This window comes from Canis lupus, chromosome 29 (assembly GCF_003254725.2).
Source record: "Canis lupus dingo isolate Sandy chromosome 29, ASM325472v2, whole genome shotgun sequence".
In the NCBI taxonomy this organism is placed as follows: domain Eukaryota; kingdom Metazoa; phylum Chordata; class Mammalia; order Carnivora; family Canidae; genus Canis; species Canis lupus.
Genome location: NC_064271.1, coordinates 28,313,166 through 28,333,690, shown reverse-complemented (window position 1 = coordinate 28,333,690; position 20,525 = coordinate 28,313,166). Strand labels below are relative to the sequence as shown.

At 44.5% G+C, this 20,525-nt stretch overlaps 1 protein-coding gene across 7 annotated transcripts in view; it reads left to right on the top strand.

Moving 5' to 3' along the window:
• Positions 1-7,605: 7,605 nt before the first annotated feature.
• The window catches only part of ZNF704 (zinc finger protein 704), a 293,122-nt gene continuing 280,202 nt past the window's right edge, over positions 7,606-20,525 (top strand). For 5 of the 7 annotated variants that reach the window (XM_049103887.1, XM_025433705.3, XM_035708484.2 and 2 more), the window contains exon 1: positions 7,620-8,140. In XM_049103887.1, the coding sequence (XP_048959844.1) occupies positions 7,643-8,140 (498 nt within the window). In that variant the 5' untranslated portion in view covers positions 7,620-7,642. Of the gene's footprint in view, positions 8,141-20,525 lie in introns of all 7 variants that reach the window. The other 2 variants (XM_049103888.1, XM_049103886.1) reach the window with 2 other exon arrangements.

Genomic DNA, 20,525 nt, shown 5'->3' with positions numbered 1-20,525 from the left:
AAGATTTAAAATTTCTACCTGATAGGTGAAGAGTATGAAGAGTATATGTAATTGTTTTAATAATATTGAGTTATATTTTGGTCTATATTAATTCCTGGTTTTAGATTTAAAATGTTTTCTAATCATCTTTCACTTATTTTAAAACTTTACAAAAGCGCCTTTGTCATAAAGTTTAATTTTTTGTGTGTGTGATCAAATTGATCAGCTTTTTGCTATGGCTCCAAGCTGATATCTTTTTTAAAATGGCTATTGTCAGGCACCTAGGTGGCTCAGTTGGTTAAGTGTCTGCCTTCTACGCAGGTCGTGATCCCAGAGTCCTGGGATCAAGATCAAGTCCCATGTTGGGTTCCCTGCTCCGTGGGGAGCCTGCCTCTGCCTCTCTTTCTGCCTGACACTACCCCTGCTTGTATTCTCTCTCTCTCTCTCTGTGTCAAATAAATAAAAAAGTCTTTTAAAAAATAAAATGGCTATCATTCCCCAGAGATCATAAAAATATTTATGCACATTTCTTGTGATATTTTCATGATTTATTTTTTTCCTACTAGCTCATAATCCATCTACAAGCTGTACTGCAGTGTGTAAGAGAAAAGCTCACATTATAAAAGCAGGTGGAAAAATAATATGAAACAAAACACAATGGTAGAAAAGAAATTAAAATAAATATATCAAAGCAATAACAGAGTTGTCTTTGGGTAGGGAGATTAGATATGATTTTTTTTCCTTCTAATTGTTTCTATGTTTCAGATTTTAGATAGTATTGGTTGTATTTATTAACGCATGATGGCCTTCTATGTTCTTTTTTCTGCCGAGTACAGTAACCGTTCTTTTTCCCTTTCACCTTGTGGTTTGGTGAAGACTTCTAATCACAACACTCCACCCTGGCCACAGATGTGGGCTCACCACAGAGTCCTTCGCTGGGATTTCCCTAACTGCTGCAGATGGTGAAGAGCTTCCCTGCTCATGGTCGCAAGGCTGATGGGTATGTGGCCCGAGCTGCCAACAGACCTGGTTCTAGTTGACCAGATCGTGACACAAGTGACCGACACTCAGAGAGAGATAGAGACAGAAAGAGAGGACCACACATCATGTAAGCCTGTGATCTAATTTTTTCCCCAAGCTCAGGCTTATCTGTGGTTGAGTTACCTGGGCTGATAAATCCATTCCCCCCATTTTTTTCTTTAGGGTGGCTAGGATTTCAGTTACTTGTACCAGAGTGGCCTGGATGAAAAAAAAAAAAAAGGGAAAAAAAACTATAGGAAAAATAAGGTGAGAAAAAAAGCTTCAGAGATATGAAAATATCATTAGAAGGAAATAAATACACATCTAGACTAAAGCAATCCTCACTCTGTAGAAGGGGGCACTAATACAAATAATATAAAATTGCAACTATTGGTTTACAGCCATTAGGGCATCTTATCACCAGAGAGATAGCTAGTAAAATAAGGTGGTAGCAAGTGTATGCATAATTTCATAATTTTTGCATTCCCAGAAAAGCAAGGACGGCCCCTGGAATTAAGAGTGATGTTGACATAAACAGAGATTGCGGTCCTAAGATATAGCACCTCAAACTAGCTTTGAAGAGATACCTATAAATAAACATATGTACATACCTTTGTAGGCATATATATTAGACTCCATTTGTGGATTTTATTTTATTTTTTTTAAAGATTTTTAATTTATTCATGATAGACAGAGAGAGAGGCAGAGACACAGGCAGAGGGAGAAGCAGACTCCATGCAGGGAGCCCAACGCGGGACTCGATCCCGGGTCTCCAGGATCACACCCTGGGCCGAAGGCAGGCGCCAAACCGCTGAGCTACCCAGGGATCCCCCATTTGTGGATTTTAATAATGGGCATTTGGTTTCATCATAAAATCAGGTCAATGTCTTCTTACATCATGGAACTCAAGAGTCGGAAGGCCTGAAAGAATACAATTCATTAATCTTAGAGTTATTATGTACCCTGCAGAGATTAGGGGACTTAACTAGTGTCCCCTGGCTAGAAATCCCCAGAACAGGATTTGGACCCAAGCCTCTGGGATACATACCAGTCAGCGTTCCTTCCATTGCTTTCAAGTGTCAACATGAGATGACAATATAAGATCACACACACACACACCCCACATACACCCCAAAATAGCAAATATGTGTTACACTTAAAAAGACAGTTATTCTATCATTTTTATGCTCAAAAAGAATTCAAGATTCTGGGAGGTATTTTAAAGTTGAAAGTACATTGTGTTGTTAAAGAGGGCTTAACTTAATTGCTCATGGAAGAAACATTTATCTGGGTGGAGGTTTATGCTTGACTTACACAGGCTTTCAGCCTGAAGGTTGTAATAAATGAGTGATTCTCTTAGCCTTAATCTATTTTTCATATGGTGGGATGACAGTCATCATCTGAAATCATTTTGAAGTTTCCCAGAAGTGTGGAAAAACTAACCTAATCTTACTTTTATAAACTGTTTAAAGGACAAATTTTTACTTTTAGTTTTAAAATAACTTTTAAAAGGAGCTACCATTCTCAGGGAATCCAACAATTTAAAGTTCGCAAAGACATGGAGGAGCTACTGCTGGTGAGTACAAGTCTGTTGTATTTCTGCCCTGGTTATGGCTATGCCTCATTTGATAGCCAGATTTGATTTGGGGAGCATGATTATTGTTTTTCTGAAGACTGAATTTTAAAAAATTGAACAGTATGTCAAACTGAGCCTGATTTTTTTTTTTTGCTATAGTTTTTCAGATATATGTTGTTGTTGTTGTTGTTGTTTAATGCTCTGGGTATCTTAGGGGCTAGAAACTCAAAAGTTTAAGTATCATTTAGGATTATAAGAAATCAGGCACAAGGCAGCCAGTTGTCCTGGGGTTATGGAGTGGTGCTTACTGCAAAGCCCACTCTTGGTCTTCATCAGTGCTTCTCACACTGTTTGGCCAAAGCACCCTGGATACAGGGGAGAATGGATCCCATCCAAGGTTGAGAAACTGGAGTTCAGTGTGATGCTTGACACGGCCACTGCTGGAAATTTTCATTCAGATTTTACATTATTCTCCATATGATCCTTATGTTTGTTTTAATACATTTATTTATGTTAAGTATATATGAAATATCATACATATCAAATACAAATAGCAATACCGTGTAATAAATATAAATATAATTTTAATTTTAATACATAATTATCATTTAATAATGACTAAGAAATTAAACATTAAACATTATTATTTATTTGTGTTAACCTTCTAGCACCTTGTTTTACCCCCTTCCTCTGCTTTGTTTTTCTCTATAGCACTTATTGGATCTGTGAAACCATATAATTCATTTATTTTCTTTGGTTATTGTCTACTTCCCTCCCTACTGAGGGTTATTTTGTTCACTGCTGCATACCAGTGCCCAGAACAAAGCCTGGCACTCAGCGGGGCTCACTAAATACATATTGAATGAATGATGGAATGTTTCAGATGATGATGTGTTAAATCAGACTCTCTGGAAGATTTGTCTTCCCTAGCCTATGACTTAGGGGCACGCCTCATCCTTGGCAGGAAGCGTTCCTAGTTTTGGAAGTAAAACTGCTATGTTTAGGGAACATGGGGGACAAAGCATCAATGAATCCTCCCCATTTGCTTGGCATCATGAGCTACCTATTGACTTCTGAGCCCACGAGCACAGTGTGTCATGAGCTCGTATCATGAGATACTTCTTGATTCCTGATGAATCAGGTAATTTGATTTTACTTCCCGCCAAATGTACTCTCATTTCATGAGGTTGGTCTTCATGAAAGACCATGAAAGACCAAAGCCTGCACAATGCTGCTTTTCCTGCCCATCTAGATCCTTCTCAGCCCTCAAAGCCTAGATTGAGCCAAACTGCTTTTGTGACATTATCCCGCACTTAACGGTCCCGATATTAAGGCCAATCTTTTTCTCCCAATCAGAGGGCAGTCTCTCAGGCCCAATGGGGGTATGTATGAGCTCTGTTGAGGTGACCTAAGAAAAAGAACAAGCTGATTTCAAAGCATATATAGCAATTTTGAAAGAAAGTACAATGGTGTTAATTAGTACCTCTCCTACTAATCCACAAATATAATCACAGACTCACTTAACTCTGTGTTTCTGCTCAGTTCTCAGGAAAACATTTACTCTCTCTCATCTATGGCAATTTCAGATGTAAAAAGCTTTATCCTTGACCTGACCATAGCTTTTTGATAAGATGTAGTCGGCTTTAAAAGCATGTTCTTGCTAGTTATTGACAGTTCTGAGTTTACTAAAAGGAGAGCTACCTCATTACTCTTTGAGAGTAACCCAAGTCACTGTGTTTATATAATGTCATCAAAATATTTAACATAATGAGCTTTTATATAGACCTTCCTTAGGCTAGGCCCTCTTCTAAGATGACTGCACATATTAACTCATTATCCTACAAAAGAACTTTACTATTAGGTGGGTGCTACTATTATCTCCATTTTACAGATGAGCAAACTAACGCACAGTGAGGTGGTGATATATTGTTGGTAAGTTCGAGACCCAGGGTTCAAACCCAGACACTCTGGCTCCTGAGACCACATACCTAACCACTAGCCCACTTATCTCACAGCTTCGTCCCCTACTATCACCCTGCCCGTATCTGTCAGCCAACTCCTTGTCCTGGATATTCATTCTTCCTGGTCAGAGAAAGATCCTGCTGCCTCTCTCTAAACTCATCTCCCAGATCTACCAAGGAAAATTTCTTGCATTTGGGATGAAACCATTTCAGTCACCCTTCTTTATTCTTTGGAAACACTCACTGATACTGATTAGTATCAGGCTTGCCTGATACTAATCAGCCATGCTTTGGCTGGCCTCATGCTTTTGATCAAACACACCCATCTGTTAAAATGCTCAAACTATCTTTTCCCTCTGAATTCTTGAATGGAATAATTACAAATGAAAAGTTCAACCAGGATACGCTGTGATCTAAATGGATTTTTTTTAAAAAAATATTTATTTATTCATGAGAGACACACATACACACACACCCACAGAGAGAGAGAGAGAGAGAGAGAGAGAGAGAGAGAGAGGCAGAGACACAGGCAGAGGGAGAAGCAGGCTCCATGCAGGGAGCCCGATGTGGGACTCGATCCCAGGACTCCAGGATCACCCCCGGAGGCTGAAGGCAGACGCTCAACCGCTGAGCCACCCAGGCGTCCCTCTAAATGGATTTTGGGGGAAGAAGAATCTGGTGGTGTTATCTGGAGGGGGTTTAGGAGAGGGTGTGTCCCTTGAGAAACTGGGTGTAGTGAGCCCTGTTAGAAACTTTCACTTTTGAAGCCACGAAATACCATAGGAACTTTGGACATGGAAGGAAGCGGTGGATGCGACAGGCATTTCAGAGAGAACAATGGGTTGGACTTGTGGGCACCTGCCTCTAGGGATAAGGTAGAGAAGGGAGTTAAAATGATACCGCTATTCTGGGCCTGACTGATTACAGAGTGTCATTACCTGAAATAGGCATATCGGGAAGCTAATCTGATTCAGGGAGAACAAAAAGTTCATTTTAGAGTCTCTGTCATCATCCCAGTGGAAATGTTCAACAGTTGGAAGACACCATAAGTGAGCATTTAATGAGCTCCCTTCAAGTGTCTAGCAGGGCACATGATGTTAAATCTCCTACGGTGGAAGGAAGCTGAGGCGAGGACACCTTCCACACTGGCCTCATGGAGGCACCTGCCAGAGTATTTGGCGAGTTAGATCCTCCTCAGCCCTCAGCTACGAAGACGGAATTGGGTGGAGGGTTTGGATGTAAAGACAACGACTTGCTATATATCCTAATCCCAAACGATAGCGCGGTTTTCTTTATCCCACGTAGAGATCCCCAGAAAGCGACAGTGTCATTGGTTAGACGGTTATGGGCTTGGTTTTCAGACCCTCACTTGATATCAGTTTTAGAAAATAACAAACCCAGGCAGGCTTGAACTCTTGCCTCAGTTTGTCTCTCCAAAGGCCTCGAGGGTATCAGCGGCCTACGGACTGAACGGTGAGAGCTGAAAGCTTCTAGGAATGTCGCCTTTACCATCAGGCCCTGAAAGACTTACAGACTCAGCAGGTCGCCCTTACAGACCTAGCAGGTGGCCCTTACAGACTCAGCGCATTGCCCTTACAGACCTAGTGGGTGGCCCTTACAGACCTAGCAGGTCACCCTTATAGACTTAGCAGGTCGCCCTTACAGACTCAGCACGTCGCCCTTACAGACCTAGCGGGTGGCCCTTACAGACCTAGCACGTCGCCCTTACAGACCTAGCAGGTCACCCTTATAGACTTAGCAGGTCGCCCTTACAGACCTAGCGGGTCGCCCTTACAGACTCAGCGGGTGGCCCTTAGAGACTCAGCGCGTCGCCCTTACAGACCTAGCAGGTCGCCCTTAGAGACTCAGCGCGTCGCCCTTACAGACCTAGCAGGTCGCCCTTACAGACCTAGCACGTCGCCCTTACAGACCTAGCAGGTCACCCTTATAGACTTAGCAGGTCGCCCTTACAGACCTAGCGGGTCGCCCTTACAGACTCAGCGGGTGGCCCTTACCCACCTAGCAGGTCGCCCTTACAGACCTAGCACATTGCCCTTACAGACTTATTAGGTCGCCCTTACAGACCTAGCAGGTCGCCCTTAGAGACTCAGCGCGTCGCCCTTACAGACCTAGCAGGTCGCCCTTACAGACCTGGCAGGTCGCCCTTACGGACCTAGCGCGTCGCCCCGGGAGCTCAATGGGCAGGGCCTAGGGACGGGGCGGTCAAAGGGACTGAGACGGTGGCCGGCGGTGTCAGGAACCGGCATCTCGGAAACCCAAAGGAGTCTGGCGGTTCGCGTTAGGACGGGGCCCCAAGTCTCAGACTGACAGACCTTCTGGGGCTTCACCCGCGGCCGAGAGTCGTCGCGCCGTGCGCCGCAGAGACCAGGGGAGCCACCTGCGGCCAAGCTCTTCCTGCCAAGTCCGGGTCTGACCCAGCGGCCCGCGGCCCGCCCCGCCGGCGTCCACCCTGCGGAAGGGGCAGCCTCGGCCGCGGCGCCCGGGCCGACTGCTCGGAGGCGCCGCGTTCGCGGAGGCTGAGGGCAGGGGAAGTGAATCCAGTCCGGGTTTTGTCTGCGCGGGGGGCCGCAGGGCGGCGAGGAAGGGCTCGCGAGGCGGGGGCGGGGGCGGGGGCGGGGGCGGCGCACACACAACACAGGCGGCTCGCGCCGAGGGCCGGCAGCCTAGGCCAGCACCGCGCGGCGCAGCGGCCCGGGAGAGGCGCGCGCGGGCCCGGCCGCCGGCCGCATGGAGCGCAGCGCGGCCCGCGGCTCCGGGGCGGCGGCGGCGGCGGCGGCGGAGGCGGCAGCGCGCCGCTCGCTCACACCCACCCCCGCCCGCGGCCGCCGCGCCGCCCCGCCGTAGCCGCCGGCCGCCGGCGTCCCCGCGGGCCGGTCCAGCGAAGGCGGCGCCCGCGCCTCTGCAGCCAGTGGCAGCTGCAAGCCCGGGGAGGCGGCTCCCGCGGCCCCCCTGCAGCCCCGCGCGCCCGGGGCGCCTGCGACCACAGCGGCCGCCGGGGAGGAAGAGGCGGCGGCGGCGGCGGCGGCGGCGGCGGAGGGGGACAAACTCCCCGGCTCGCGCCGCGGCTGGCAGCCCGCGGTCAGGCATGCAGGCGCGGCGTCTAGCCAAGCGCTCCAGCCTGGGCAGCCGCCGGGGGGGCGCCGCGTTGCAGGCGCCCGGCCCCGCGCCTGCCAGGGAAGGCACCGTGCCCGGCCTCCCGCCCCTCGGCCCGGGCGCGAACCCGGCCCCGGCCCCGGCCCCGGCCCCGGCCCCGGCCCCGGAGAGCTGGAGGCCGCCGCCGCCGCCGCGCAGCGCCGGGACCGGCCCCCCTCGGGCCGCCGCCGCCGCCGCCTCGTCGCCGGTGCTGCTGCTGCTCGGGGAGGAGGACGAGGACGAGGAAGGCGGGAGCAGGCGGCGGAGGGGGCTCGGGCGGGTGGCGGAGAAGCCCCGAGGGGGCGCGGAGGAGGAGGATGACGACGAGGAGGACGAGGACGAGGAGGTGGTCGTCGAGGTGGACGACGACGACGAGGACGGCGAGGAGCGCTTCCCGCCGCTCGGCGCGGGCCGTGCGGTCCCCCGGGCCCCGGCGCGGGGCGCCCTGAAGGTGCGTGCGGGGCAGGGCAGGGCAGGGCAGGGCAGGGCAGGGCAGGGCGGGCGCGCGGGACCCGCGGCCGCGGGGGGCGGAGACGGGCCGGGCCGGGCCGGGGGAGGGGAGGGGAGAGGCGCGGGCCGGGGGCCGGGGGCCGGGGGTGTGGCGGCGGCGGCGGCGGCGCGCGGGGGGGCGGGGGGCTGCGGAGCTCACGCCCCGGGCCCCCCGCACCTCCCGGGGCGGCCGCTCCCGTGCGGCTCCGGGGCCGGGCGGGCTGGTGGTGCCGTGTGGGCGCAGGAAGAGGACGCTCCTCCGCGGCGAGGTAGGGAACTTGGAGACGGGACCCGGTGGGCGCGGGTGGGCGCCGGGGGCGGGGGGGGGGGGTCCGGGGGGGCTTTATTCTTCGCCCAGCGAGCAGCGCTGTCCTCCCTGCTTCGCGGGCTACTCAAGCTTAATGAAACTAGCAAGCGGCTTCTCTTGCCAGCCTTTCCCAAGCCCGCCTTCATCCCAGAGCAATTTTTGATGAGTTTCCATCACGGATGTTTGTGAGGGACCCGGTGAGCCCAAAGCGAACCCCCAGCCCTTGCTTTCTGCTTGCATTTTGCAGGCTTCTGGCAGTGCCCGCCACCCTCCCCTCCCTTCCTTTCCCTTCCCCTCTTTAAACATTGTTTTAGCATTTGGGGCTTTTTTAAAAAAAAAAAAATGTTCCCCTCCTTGCTCAGAATTGCACATTCTGAAAGAAAGAGGAAATCGGGAAAAGTGGGGATCATTTGGCATTTAAAAATGGATGTGAGTTTCTGCTGAGAATTGTAGTGAAGTCTCTCCGGTGCAGGGAAGCACGGAGAGATCGTTCCGTTTGTGTATCTTCAGGAGATAAGGGGTTTATTATTACACAACTGACTGGCTGGGCTTTCAGGCCTGCGATTGGACAAAGCAAACCACGTTGAGGTTCATGCACAGTGTATGTTGCTAAGAAGTTTTGAGGGCAGCAAGTGGTAGGCGATGAAGTTAGTGCTTTTCCTCAAGACTGGTTCTGAAAATCAACTGAGTAACTATTTACTGGAGTTTTCAGAGGATCGTGGTATATCAGGAAGAAAAAAAAATACATAAACAAGTGAGCTTAATAGAGACTATTTATCTTGTGGGGCTTGGGGGGGGGGGGAAGCTGCTCGAAGCATGAAATTGCAATTCCAAAGAAATGCTAAACATCAGCATTTAGAATATCCCCAGAATAGACATAGGCACACATTTCTTTCCTAGACCACCCTGGAAGTACCAGCTCTAAGAGTGAGAAATTCTCAGCAAGTAGTCTTTCGGGATGATAGTTTTTGACAGTTGCTTGTTGGAATCCAGACCATGAGCACACTCATTACCATGGCCTGCTAAAAAGCCAGCATTGTATGGGCTACAGGATATAACTGGGTTGGGAATTAAGTCACATGGCATCAGTGACATTAACAAGAGTAGCGGTGATTCCTTAGCGGTTTTTGTTCAGCAATACTGAAAATAAGTCTTGGGGCTTGTAGTTTGTGACAGAAAAATTCATTGTAATTTATGCTCTGTGATCAAAGTAAAGCCAATGTAGGAAAAAAATCAAACCTGTAGAAACAGAATAACTGGGGTGTGATATAATTCACATGATCAAAAAAGATTGGGACGCCTGGGTGGCTCAGCAGTTGAGTGTCTGCCTTCTGCTCAGAGCATGATCCCGGAGTCGTGGGATTGAGGCTCCATATCGGGCTCCCTGCATGGAGCCTGATTCTCCTGTCTCTCTCTCTCTCTCTCTGCCTATCTTTGTGTCTCTCCTGAATAAGTAAATAAAATCTTTAAAAAAAAAAAAAAAAAAGATTGTTCACATCTCCGAACAGATTTATCAAATTTTTTTAAAAATGGGCTTCATTTTATAACATTTTTTGTGGCCACAGCTTTTCAGTAATGTATATATTGAATAGTTTGAGGTATGATTCTTCCCATTTTTTGCTGTTTTAATGACATCTTGACACTGTATCTGAAGAGATTTTCCAATGGACTATATAACAAGATCAATTTATTCTAATGCATATAAAATGTCAAATATATATGTATATGTATATGCATTCATTTATTCAGATATTTATTGAGCATCTCCTAGGTGCCAAGTGCTATTCCGGAGCATAGCAGTGTACACCTTCCAGATGCTAACATCTAGTAAGAGGAGTCATAGCAACGATCCAACAAACAAACAAACAAACAAACAAACAGGTGTGGCACTGGAGATTGTGATGCATGCTATGAGGGAAGTCATGATATCACAGAGTCTAGGAGGGAAGAGAAAAATACTGTGAGGTAGACCTCCCTTAGGAGGAGACATTCAATCTGAGACCTGAGACATGTAGCTTGCGAAGATCTGCCAGCAGAGGGAATAACAATTGCAAAAGTCCTGGGGTGGGAAGGAAAAAAAAGTGAGTATGGCTAGAACTTGGTAGGTATGAAATATGTCAGGGAGGTAGATAGTAGCCAGCAACATAGCCCTTTGGTGGACTTCTTAGAGTGTGAAGTCTTTGAAAAGTCCTAGGCAGTAATGGCATACAAGGTGGGTTTTTTTTTTTATTAATTCCTGCTATATGGATTATAGAGGACTGCAGGGAGAAGCAGGGAGACCAGTTAGGTGGCTATTGCTGCAGTCTAGGTGAGATGTGAGAGCAGTTTGGACTAGATTAACAGGAGTGGAGTTAGAGAGGAGTGGACAAATTGCAGATCTATTGTGATGATTGACCTGCAAGGACTTGCTGATGGATTAGGGGAGGAGGGTGAAGGAATGAGAAGCTCTAGTATGAAGGTTTGTTACATGTGCGGTTTGCTGAGAGTGAGAAAACTAGGGGAACAACAGCTTTTTGTGAAAGAAAAATCAAGTGTTCATTTTGGACATGTTAGGTCTGAGATGACCATAAGACATGTAAATGGAAATGCAGTTAGACAGCTGGCTGTAGGTTGTGGAGCTGAGGGGAGAGGTCAGGGCTAGAGAGAAAAATTTGGGAGTCAACAGCATATTGATGTCATTGAAAGCTAGGGACTAGAAAGGGAGTGTGGTAGATCAAGAGAGGACAGCCTTAGGCCAGACTTGGGCACAGCACTGTTCAGGTTTGGGTGTAGGAGGAGAAGACAGCAAAGGTGAATGAGAAGCAGCAGCCAGACAAGTCAAAGGAAACTAGAGAATGTAAAGTCCTGTAAGCCAAGAGAAGAGATAATGCTAAAGGTGGACCATGGTGAGTTGTGTTGAATACTCTTGGGGTATTGAGTAAGATAAACATAGAGACATATCCATTTAGGTTAAGTAATGTGGAACTTATTGGCATTCTTGACAAAAGAATCTGAAGGCAGTGATGTGAATACAGTGAGCAGAGCAGTGAATGGGAGATGAGGGCATAGTGAGAAATTTAAAAAACTCTTTCAACAAGTCTTGTTGGAAAAGAGAGCAGAGAAAAGGGAGACTACCTCGAAGGCAAATAGAGTAAGTACTACAGCATTATGGGAATTTTCTGGTGTGTGAGGGGGATGCTTTCATTTTCTATTGATGTGTAACAAATTACCACTAACTTTTGGCTTACAACAGTTCTCACAGTATCTATGGGTTAGGAGTCCAGGTTCCACTCAATTACATCAGCTGCTAAGTCTCCGAGCTGCAATCAAGGTGTTGAGAGGGCTGTGTTTTCATCAGGAGGCCTAACTGGGGAGGAATGGGCTTACAGTTCTCTTCAGGGTGTGAGCAGAATGCATTCCCTTGCATCTAGGTCTGAGGGTCCCAGCTTCTTGCTGGCTCTTGCCTGGAAGCTGCCCTCAGCTCCTAGATCCCCTTTCCCCCACGCCTGCTCCTCACAGTGCTTTGTTACTTGGGCTTCTTCAGCATGACCTCTTACTTCATCAGGCCAGCAAGGGGAATCTTCACGCCTGCCTGTCTTAGTAAGGTAAAGTCTCATATAATTCACTGTAGTCACAAGAACAATACTCCATCATTTTTGCCATATTCTATTGATTAGTAGTGGGTCATGAGTTCCAACCACACTTAATGGAAGGAGGTATTATAGAAGGGCATATATACTGCCCTTGGAGCAGGGTGAAGAACATTCCTGGGAAAGCCACAGTGGAGGGACCGATGACCCAAGCACAGGGGTTGGCCTTTGCCAGAAATGAGGAAACTTTCTCACACTGAATTAAAGAGAAAGTGGAGAAAATGGGTCTAGATGCAGGTCGCTGTATTTTGGATGATGGTCAGATGAAGTAGTATTTGTCTAATGGCCTCTATCTTCCCCATGCAGCAGGAGGGGGATTCATCAGCTGAGCGTGGAGGAGAGTTGAAGTGAGAGTTGAAGGCATGGTGCAGTATTTTGGGAGAGTAGGATAACAAACATACGGAGAAAGTGAATAGAGTTTCTAGATAGTATCAAGGGCCCATCTGATGTCTGTGGTTTTCCATTTATGGTTAAGCAGTCTGTCTAGGTATGTGATTTTCCTAAATTCATTCCACTGACTCACATGTAGAGTAATAATAATAAACAAGGCTTACTGAGTGCCTACTATGGTCAGTGCAAGTCTAAGTATATAGTCTCATTTCAATTTCATTACATATCCATGAGTCAGGCATTATTATTATCATCCTCATTTTACAGAAGTGATAAGCAACTTAAAGATCCACAGGTATTATTAGGTGGCAGTGTTTGAGCCCTAGGAAGATGAACTCCAGAGCTGCCACCCTTATACCTTAAACCATACTGTCTCTTGGCAGACAAAGCAGAGAGCAGGATTCAACAAGGATAGGGTTTAGCCAGGTGGGTGAGCAATGGAAACAAAGAGAGGAACATACTGTGGAGGAAGTTGGCACAGCTGTGACTGTAATGATAGGCTTTGGGATTTAAGAAAAAGTAAGGACAGGAAGGGGTGAGAGATGGTGTAAAGGCTGTACATAGGTCAGTAGATTGGAGAGAACAAAGAGTTAACCAATAAAATCAGTAAGAGAATGGGAATGAAATGCAGGACAGTTTGGATTCCAAAATATCATTAGTATAAATGCATATTTGCCAAATATTTATGAGGCAAGAAGTGTACTAAATACTCTATATGAAGGAGGATCACATTAGAAATGAAGATTTAGGAATCAGTGTGGCCCCTTCTCCACAGTTGAGGACACTGACTCAGAAATGAAATACTACACCTGACATAGTGTAGCCACAAGTGGGAGCATGGTTCACAACCATGGCCTGTGTTTCAGTCACAGAACTGGAATCTCCCAGGATTTATTTGCTCATTTACTTCCAGGAGGACTTGGGATGGCTAAGAAGGTCGAGGACTAGATGCCATGAAGTATCTGAGATGTGTTGCATGATTATTGTAATGGACACTAATTTAGGCTTTAAGTGAGATAACAAGAGACATTTTTGTATTACAGTTTTCAATTTCTGATTAAAGGAAGCTGACATATTTACCCATGGTGATAAGATTCCACCTTCCACTCCCCCCAAAATCATGAACCTCCTGGGCTCCTAGATGAGGAATACTAAGTAGTACAGTAAACAATATCTTTATCCAGAGTTTAATTAAAAAAAATACAAGAACACTGTCAAGTGGAGGAAGGATTCCTTAATAAGTGGTTATTTAATGAAGCAAAACATTAGGAGTGGAGATGACAAGGCCTAGGATTGTGCTCTGGATGCTGAGTATTAGTGTAAAGATTAGAATGGAAGCATCTGAAAGGGATTGATAGGTTTTTTTTTTTTTAATTTATGATAGTCACAGAGAGAGAGAGAGAGAGAGAGGCAGAGACACAGGCAGAGGGAGAAGCAGGCTCCATGCACCGGGAGCCCGATGTGGGATTCGATCCCGGGTCTCCAGGATCGCGCCCTGGGCCAAAGGCAGGCGCCAAACCGCTGCGCCACCCAGGGATCCCCAGATTGATAGTTTATTGGCATAAGTTTAGGAAAACACTGGACATGAGAGACTGCTAATGCTTCTGTCAAGATAGAAAAACTGAGGAAAGGCTTTTAAATGAGATAATATATGTCAAAATCCCCACTGCAGGTGCTCAGTAAATATTAATTGAGTGGAATCTGCTTCCTATGTGCCAGCTCTCCAGGGATGGTGAGCACATCTATTAGATTATATCTTGAATATCAGATGACTTGAAGAATCCTTTGGCAGGGTCTGTGCCGCAAACACTGAATTCGGATTTGCTAACAAGCATGTGTCTTGCAAATGGTCTGTGTTGGCTCCAGCAAAAGACATGTGCTTAAGATACCAGACAAAGTTGTCATTCACTGAATCGTAGACTGCTGGAGCTGGAAGGGAAACAGAGATTATCTAGTAATCCAATACCCTCATTTGACCATTGAGGACAGGAGACCATGAAAGGGGAAATGCCTTGTGCAGATACAGCTGTTTAGCAGGTTTGGTGGGGCCGGGATTAGCACCCTGGTCTGCCAACCCCAAGTTATGGCCCTCCTCTCTGGGTTAGTTTCTCACACCTGGGAATGTTGTGCAGTTCACTCCCTTAGACTTGTGGCTGGAGAAATCACAACTGTCCGAAGTGATCTGTCACTGCCTATCAACTTCTATTTTCGGAATGTTCTTCCTAGATAAAGCACCTTAGGTAGCCGTGACCTCACTGTGGCTGTGGTAGTGTGTGATAGGATGGGTAGGCCCCCCCTGGGAATTCTGCCTGGGCCAGTCCTCCATCCCTGTGCAGTTTCCAAGGGATATATATGTGTATGTGTACTCAGCCCTCAACTAGGACCAGGCCTCCTTTGCCAAAATTTTACTACTATATTTGACTGTGGAAGCATTAGAAAAAAGAGGAAGAAAAGTGAGAAGTCAAGCCCAAGCCCAAATCTTCTTACCCCTGCCTCTGAGTGAGGAGTCAGAGAGAGAGAGCTACAGCCCTGTGTGTGCTTGGTTTCTGAAAACACAGAGACCCTATTCATTTGTAAATCTGTCCCAGTCAGATCGCTGTGTCTTCCACCTTAAGAAAAGCTCAGAGAGAAACGCAGGAGCATTTTCCTCCCCAGCTTCGTACCTACACAGAACTAGTCTTATTACAGTGACTTGATATAAAGTGTGCTAAAGCAAAGGAAATTTGACCTTTTAGTTGCTCTGTGCAATCTCATGTTAAAGTAAACGTGTGGTTTCCATTAGGCTTTCTGAAATGGTTGAGAATATTCGGAGGTTCTCATAACCAGAGAGAACCTTTGCCTCTTGGCCTAGCCAAATATGCATCATTGAAATAAGGATGCTTTTCTTTGGGTTTGCTATTCATGTTCCTGTCCACTTCCTCAGTAAACATTTACTGTAGGCTATTGTTTATCGTGTTCCTAATACACATGTGGGAAAGAACAGTGAATAGGACCTATTTTCAGGGAGCCTGCAGTCTAACAAATTCCTGCTAAATTGCCTATGAAGTTCTAAGCCCCTTTCCCTCCTTATCGCTGAGACCAAGATTAGATCTGCTGAGAGACCTTACTTGGCTACCACAATTTGGGGTGTAATTTTAGTATATTATATTATATACTAAATATACCCTAAAACAGTTGTAGCCAAATAATTTTGCAAATCTATATGAAAAAAAAAGATGTTTTGGTTTGGCCAGGAGGTAATTTCTGAGTAGCTAGTTTAAGCATGAGTTTAAATCACTGAATTTGGCAAATAACCTTGGTTATGCTCACTTACTGGATGAAATGGAGCAGAATATAACTCTAAGATATATGTAGTACGATTAGAGCGATTACATTTTTACACTTGATTGAAGATACTGTTTTGGAAAATCCAGTGTTATGATGTATATGTAGGGAAAATAGGCTCAACTCTAGAATTTGAAGGCGGGTCTGTAATTTCAGGGTAAGAGGGGTACGTTTGTCCTGCGGAACACTATGGGGCCTTGTGGTGCAAAGAAATAAAAGGATCCTGCCTGTATGTTGCTCCATGAGGACTGAGTGCTTAGAGTGCGTTGTCTTGACGCTATGCCCGACCGTTACCAGTGACACACTTGCTTTCCTTATGTTCTTGTCATAATGGAAGGTTAAGTGAAAGTAAAATCTCCCTGATTCAGACTAATTGGGGATGGCTCGTCAAAATCAGTGAATGTCAAAAGTGCCCCAACACTTTAAATTAAATCCAATTTTTAAAGAGGCTGTGTGCCTTGAAATACGATTTTATAAAACCTGCAGACAGAATAATTTTAGTCCATTAGTGTGACCTTCATTGTGGGCTCGTTGGTGAGATGGGAGAGAACAGGCTTGAGTCAAAGCAGGGGATCTGTTAGCTACTCGTCACTCCACTGTTACCTCTCTGTAGAACAAGAAGTGATGTGACAGGCTCTGGTTTCAAATTCTGACATCCCCTCCTGCTAGTTTCATAGCTTTAACAGGTTGCTTCAGTGTGAGCATCTATAAAATTGGGATAACAGTGTCTTGTCATTGCCTATTATTATCGGATATGGCCCAGACCTCCTGAAATGTGATAGGATGGCAGTTTGTTTCCTTTATGCTTTCAAAAAGGAATCTTTTGTGAAATTTTGCTCAAGGATCCAAAATCCCACAGTTATTTTGACTATTACAACCTCTCTTTGTTCCATGCTACCGAGGTATTTAAGAAAGCTACTTCCTGAAGTGACTTCATTCATCTGAACTCTCTGGTGTTCCCTCGTGTATGCGGTGAGCTTGAATCTTCCTTTTCATCTCAGGAAGCTATGAGTCATTTATCAACTTGTGCAAAGAGGACAGCGATATTCTATCTCTTAGGTTCATCAGTTTGTTAGCTCTATAGCTCTTATACTGAAATAAACCTGGCTACTGTCCAAAGGGGCAAGAGGAGGCTTACCACATACATTCAGTGTGTGTTGTTAAAAACCGTGGTAGAAATACAGTGATGTCACCTTCTACCACCTCTAACTTGTATATGGCTAAGAATCTCTCAGGTGTGGGTTTGCCCTTTCCATCCTCCTCTGCATTTGTGTCTAGGACCTCTTGTACTTTGGTGAAGAAGTCATTCTTTGCTTTTTCAGTAGATGGGGATGTGTAGCCTAAAGTGTACCTTTAAACTCTTGTATCTTCTTGCTTCTACTACTGGAGAGATATCCACAAGAAGAAGAAAAGGACACAGGATCCCTGGGTGGTGCAGCGGTTTAGAGCCTGCCTTTGGCCCAGGGCGCGATCCTGGAGACCCGGGATCAAATCCCACGTCGGACTCCCGGTGCATGGAGCCTGCTTCTCCCTCTGCCTGTGTCTCTGCCTCTCTCTCTCTCTCTCTCTCTCTGTGACTATCATAAATAAATAAAAAATTAAATATATATATATATATATATATATATATATATAAAAAGAAAAGGACACACTATGGCTAAACAGCTTGGGGAAATTCCAGTTAAAGAGGCACAGATTTTTTTTTTTTTTAGGTTCCAAAATATTTTAAACATAGAGGAAATTGGGAGAGTAGTCCAAACTCATATATGTATAAAGAAGTTATTGGTCATGGATACCAAGGGCCATTTTGTTTCTAAGAAGATGAATATAGGTTGTGACATTTATATATTATAATCTAATAATAGATTAGATTACAACGGCTTTTTTTCTGGAGCATCTTCTCCTTGGTGTACATTTTAGGAAATAATGGTTTATAATTATTTTCATAAATGATAAATCCATGGATAAGTATATTATACTTGGGACAAATAACTAAAACTGCATTATTAAAGAAATAAATTGTCACATGATGTGCAGAGAAAGATTAAAATGTTGTTTGTTAGGGGGCACCTGGGTGGCTCAGGCAGTTAAGCCTCCAACTGATTGATTTTGGGTCAGATCATGATCCCAGGGTCATGAGATTGAGCCCTGCATCAGACTCTGCACTGAGCATGGAGCCTGCTTAGATTCCTTGTCTCCTCCTCCCTCTGCCCTTCTTCCCCATTCGTGCTCTCTCTGAAAAAAAAAAAAAAAAGTTGTTTGTGGGTCATGCAACCTTCAAAATATTTTCCGTCATAAAGCTGATAATTTTTTCAATATCATTTCTAAAAAAACCCAGAGTATTTCATGTGGTAAAATTTCACTTGTGTATCTGTGAATACCATTTTTGTGTGTGAAATTTAAAAACTGGTAGAGAACATTACCTTTTTCGGTAAATTAGGCTCTACTATGGGTCTAGTGGAGACAGGAGTTGTGAGAGGTGCTATCATAACAGAATTAAGTGCTGAGGGAACAGAAAATCACAAGGTGTTTACACCCAGGAAAAGGTATTCAATATGTTTTCCACATTCTAAAGGAAAAATCTAAAATATCAGAATAGTCCAAATGAAAAGAGCATATGAAATCACTAGGATATTGGGATTAACACATTTTCTGTCAACAATGGTATGACTGTTGCAAAAAGGCATTTGTGAACACTGAATACCTTGTATAAGGACTCTTTATTGGATACTGTTTAATATTTATATCAGCATTACCCAACATTTAACGTATTCTAATTTATAGAGGGCTCTCATAGTTAACATCGTTTGACTCTCTTTGTAATCTAGAAGACCAATTATCCCCATTTATAGGTGTGGAAAATAAGTCCCAGAGAAGATGGGACAATTGTTTTCTTTCTTGTCTTTCTTTCTTTCTTTCTTTCTTTCTTTCTTTCTTTCTTTCTGTCATAATTTTGTATCAAGTGACATAGATATTTGTCAAATACTGCAGAAAACAATGGGGATCAACAGATTTTAAAAATAATTGAAATTGGTACTTAAGCAACAGTGGTAATTTAAAGAGCAACAAGACTTTATTATAGGGTAAATTATAAAAACCATATGAAATGCAATTTTCAGAAACACTTTCTATATAGGTTGTGCGTGCTTTACAGACCAACTACAAGTGCTTAGTAAAGACCAAATCTGACTAATTTCTATTAATTTGGGTTAGGACCCAAAGTTTATTTAAATAACAATTTTTAAAAAAAATAAACTTTTGAAGCATTAAGAGAAAAACAACATACATACATAAAAGGGAACCTCCATAAGACTATCAGATTTCTCAGCAAAAACATTAATAGGCCAGATGGGAGTAGCATAATATATTTAAAATGCTAAAAGGAAAAAGCTTCCAACCAAGACTACTTTACCAAGAAAGGTTGTCATTCAGAATTGAAGAAGAGATAAAGAGCTGTCTAGAGAAACAAAAGCCAAAGGAATCCGGTGCCACTAAACCAGCCTTACAAGAAATGTTAAAGGGGCTTCTTTGAGCTGAAAAGAAAGGGGACTAATTAGTAACAATAAAACATGTGAAAGTAAAATTTTCACCGTTAAAGGTAAATGTAGTGAATTAATCACTTACAAAGCTAATGTAAAAGTTAAAAGACAAAAGTAGTAAAAACAACTATACCTATACTAATTAAGGTACACACAAAATAAAAAGATGTAAAATGTGACCTCAAAAACATGAAACTTGGGGAAGATAAGTGAAATGTGAAATGGCAAAGTTTTAGAATGTGTCCTAAACTTAATGTGCTCTTAGCTTGTTATTTGTGAGCCTCCTGGTATAACCACAAAGCAAAAAACCTATAGTACATCCACAGAAAATAAAATGAAAAAGGAACCTTAGCATAACACTACAGAAAATTATTAAACCACGAGGGAAAAAAACGAGAACAAAGGAACAGAGAGAAATATTAAACAGCCAAAAAACAATGAACAAAATGGCAATAATTACTACCTATCAATAATTACTTTAAATGTAAATGGACTAAATTCTCCAATCAGAAGACAGAGTAGCTAATGGATTAAAAAACAAGACCCATCTATATACTGCCTATAAGAGTATAGGCACTTACTCGAATGTAAGGACCCACACATACTGAAAATGAAGGGATGGAAAAAGATGTTTCATGCAAATGGGAACCAAAAGAAATATGGGGTAGTTATACTTATATCAGACAAAATAGACTTTAAAGCAAAAGTTGTAATAAAAGACAAAGATGGGCATTACATAATGATAAGGGGTTCACTTCAGCAAGAAGATATAACATTTGTAAATATTTATGCACCCAACATAGGAGCACCTGAATATATAAAACAAATACTAAGGAGATGCCTGGGTAGCTCAGCGGTTTAGCACCTGCCTTCAGCCCAGGGCATGATCCTGGAGTCCCAGGATCGAGTCCCATATTAGGCTCCTTGCATGGAGCCTGCTTCTCCCCCTGTCTGTGTCTCTGCCTCTCTCTCTCTCTCCCTCTGTGTGTCTCTCATGAATAAATAAATAAAATCTTTAAAAAAACAAATATTAATAAATTTAAAGGAGAAAATGACAGCAATACAATAATGTTAGGGGACTTTAATATCCCATTTGTATCAATGGATAGATCATCCAGGCAGAAGATCAATAAAGAAACAGCAGCACTAGATGACACA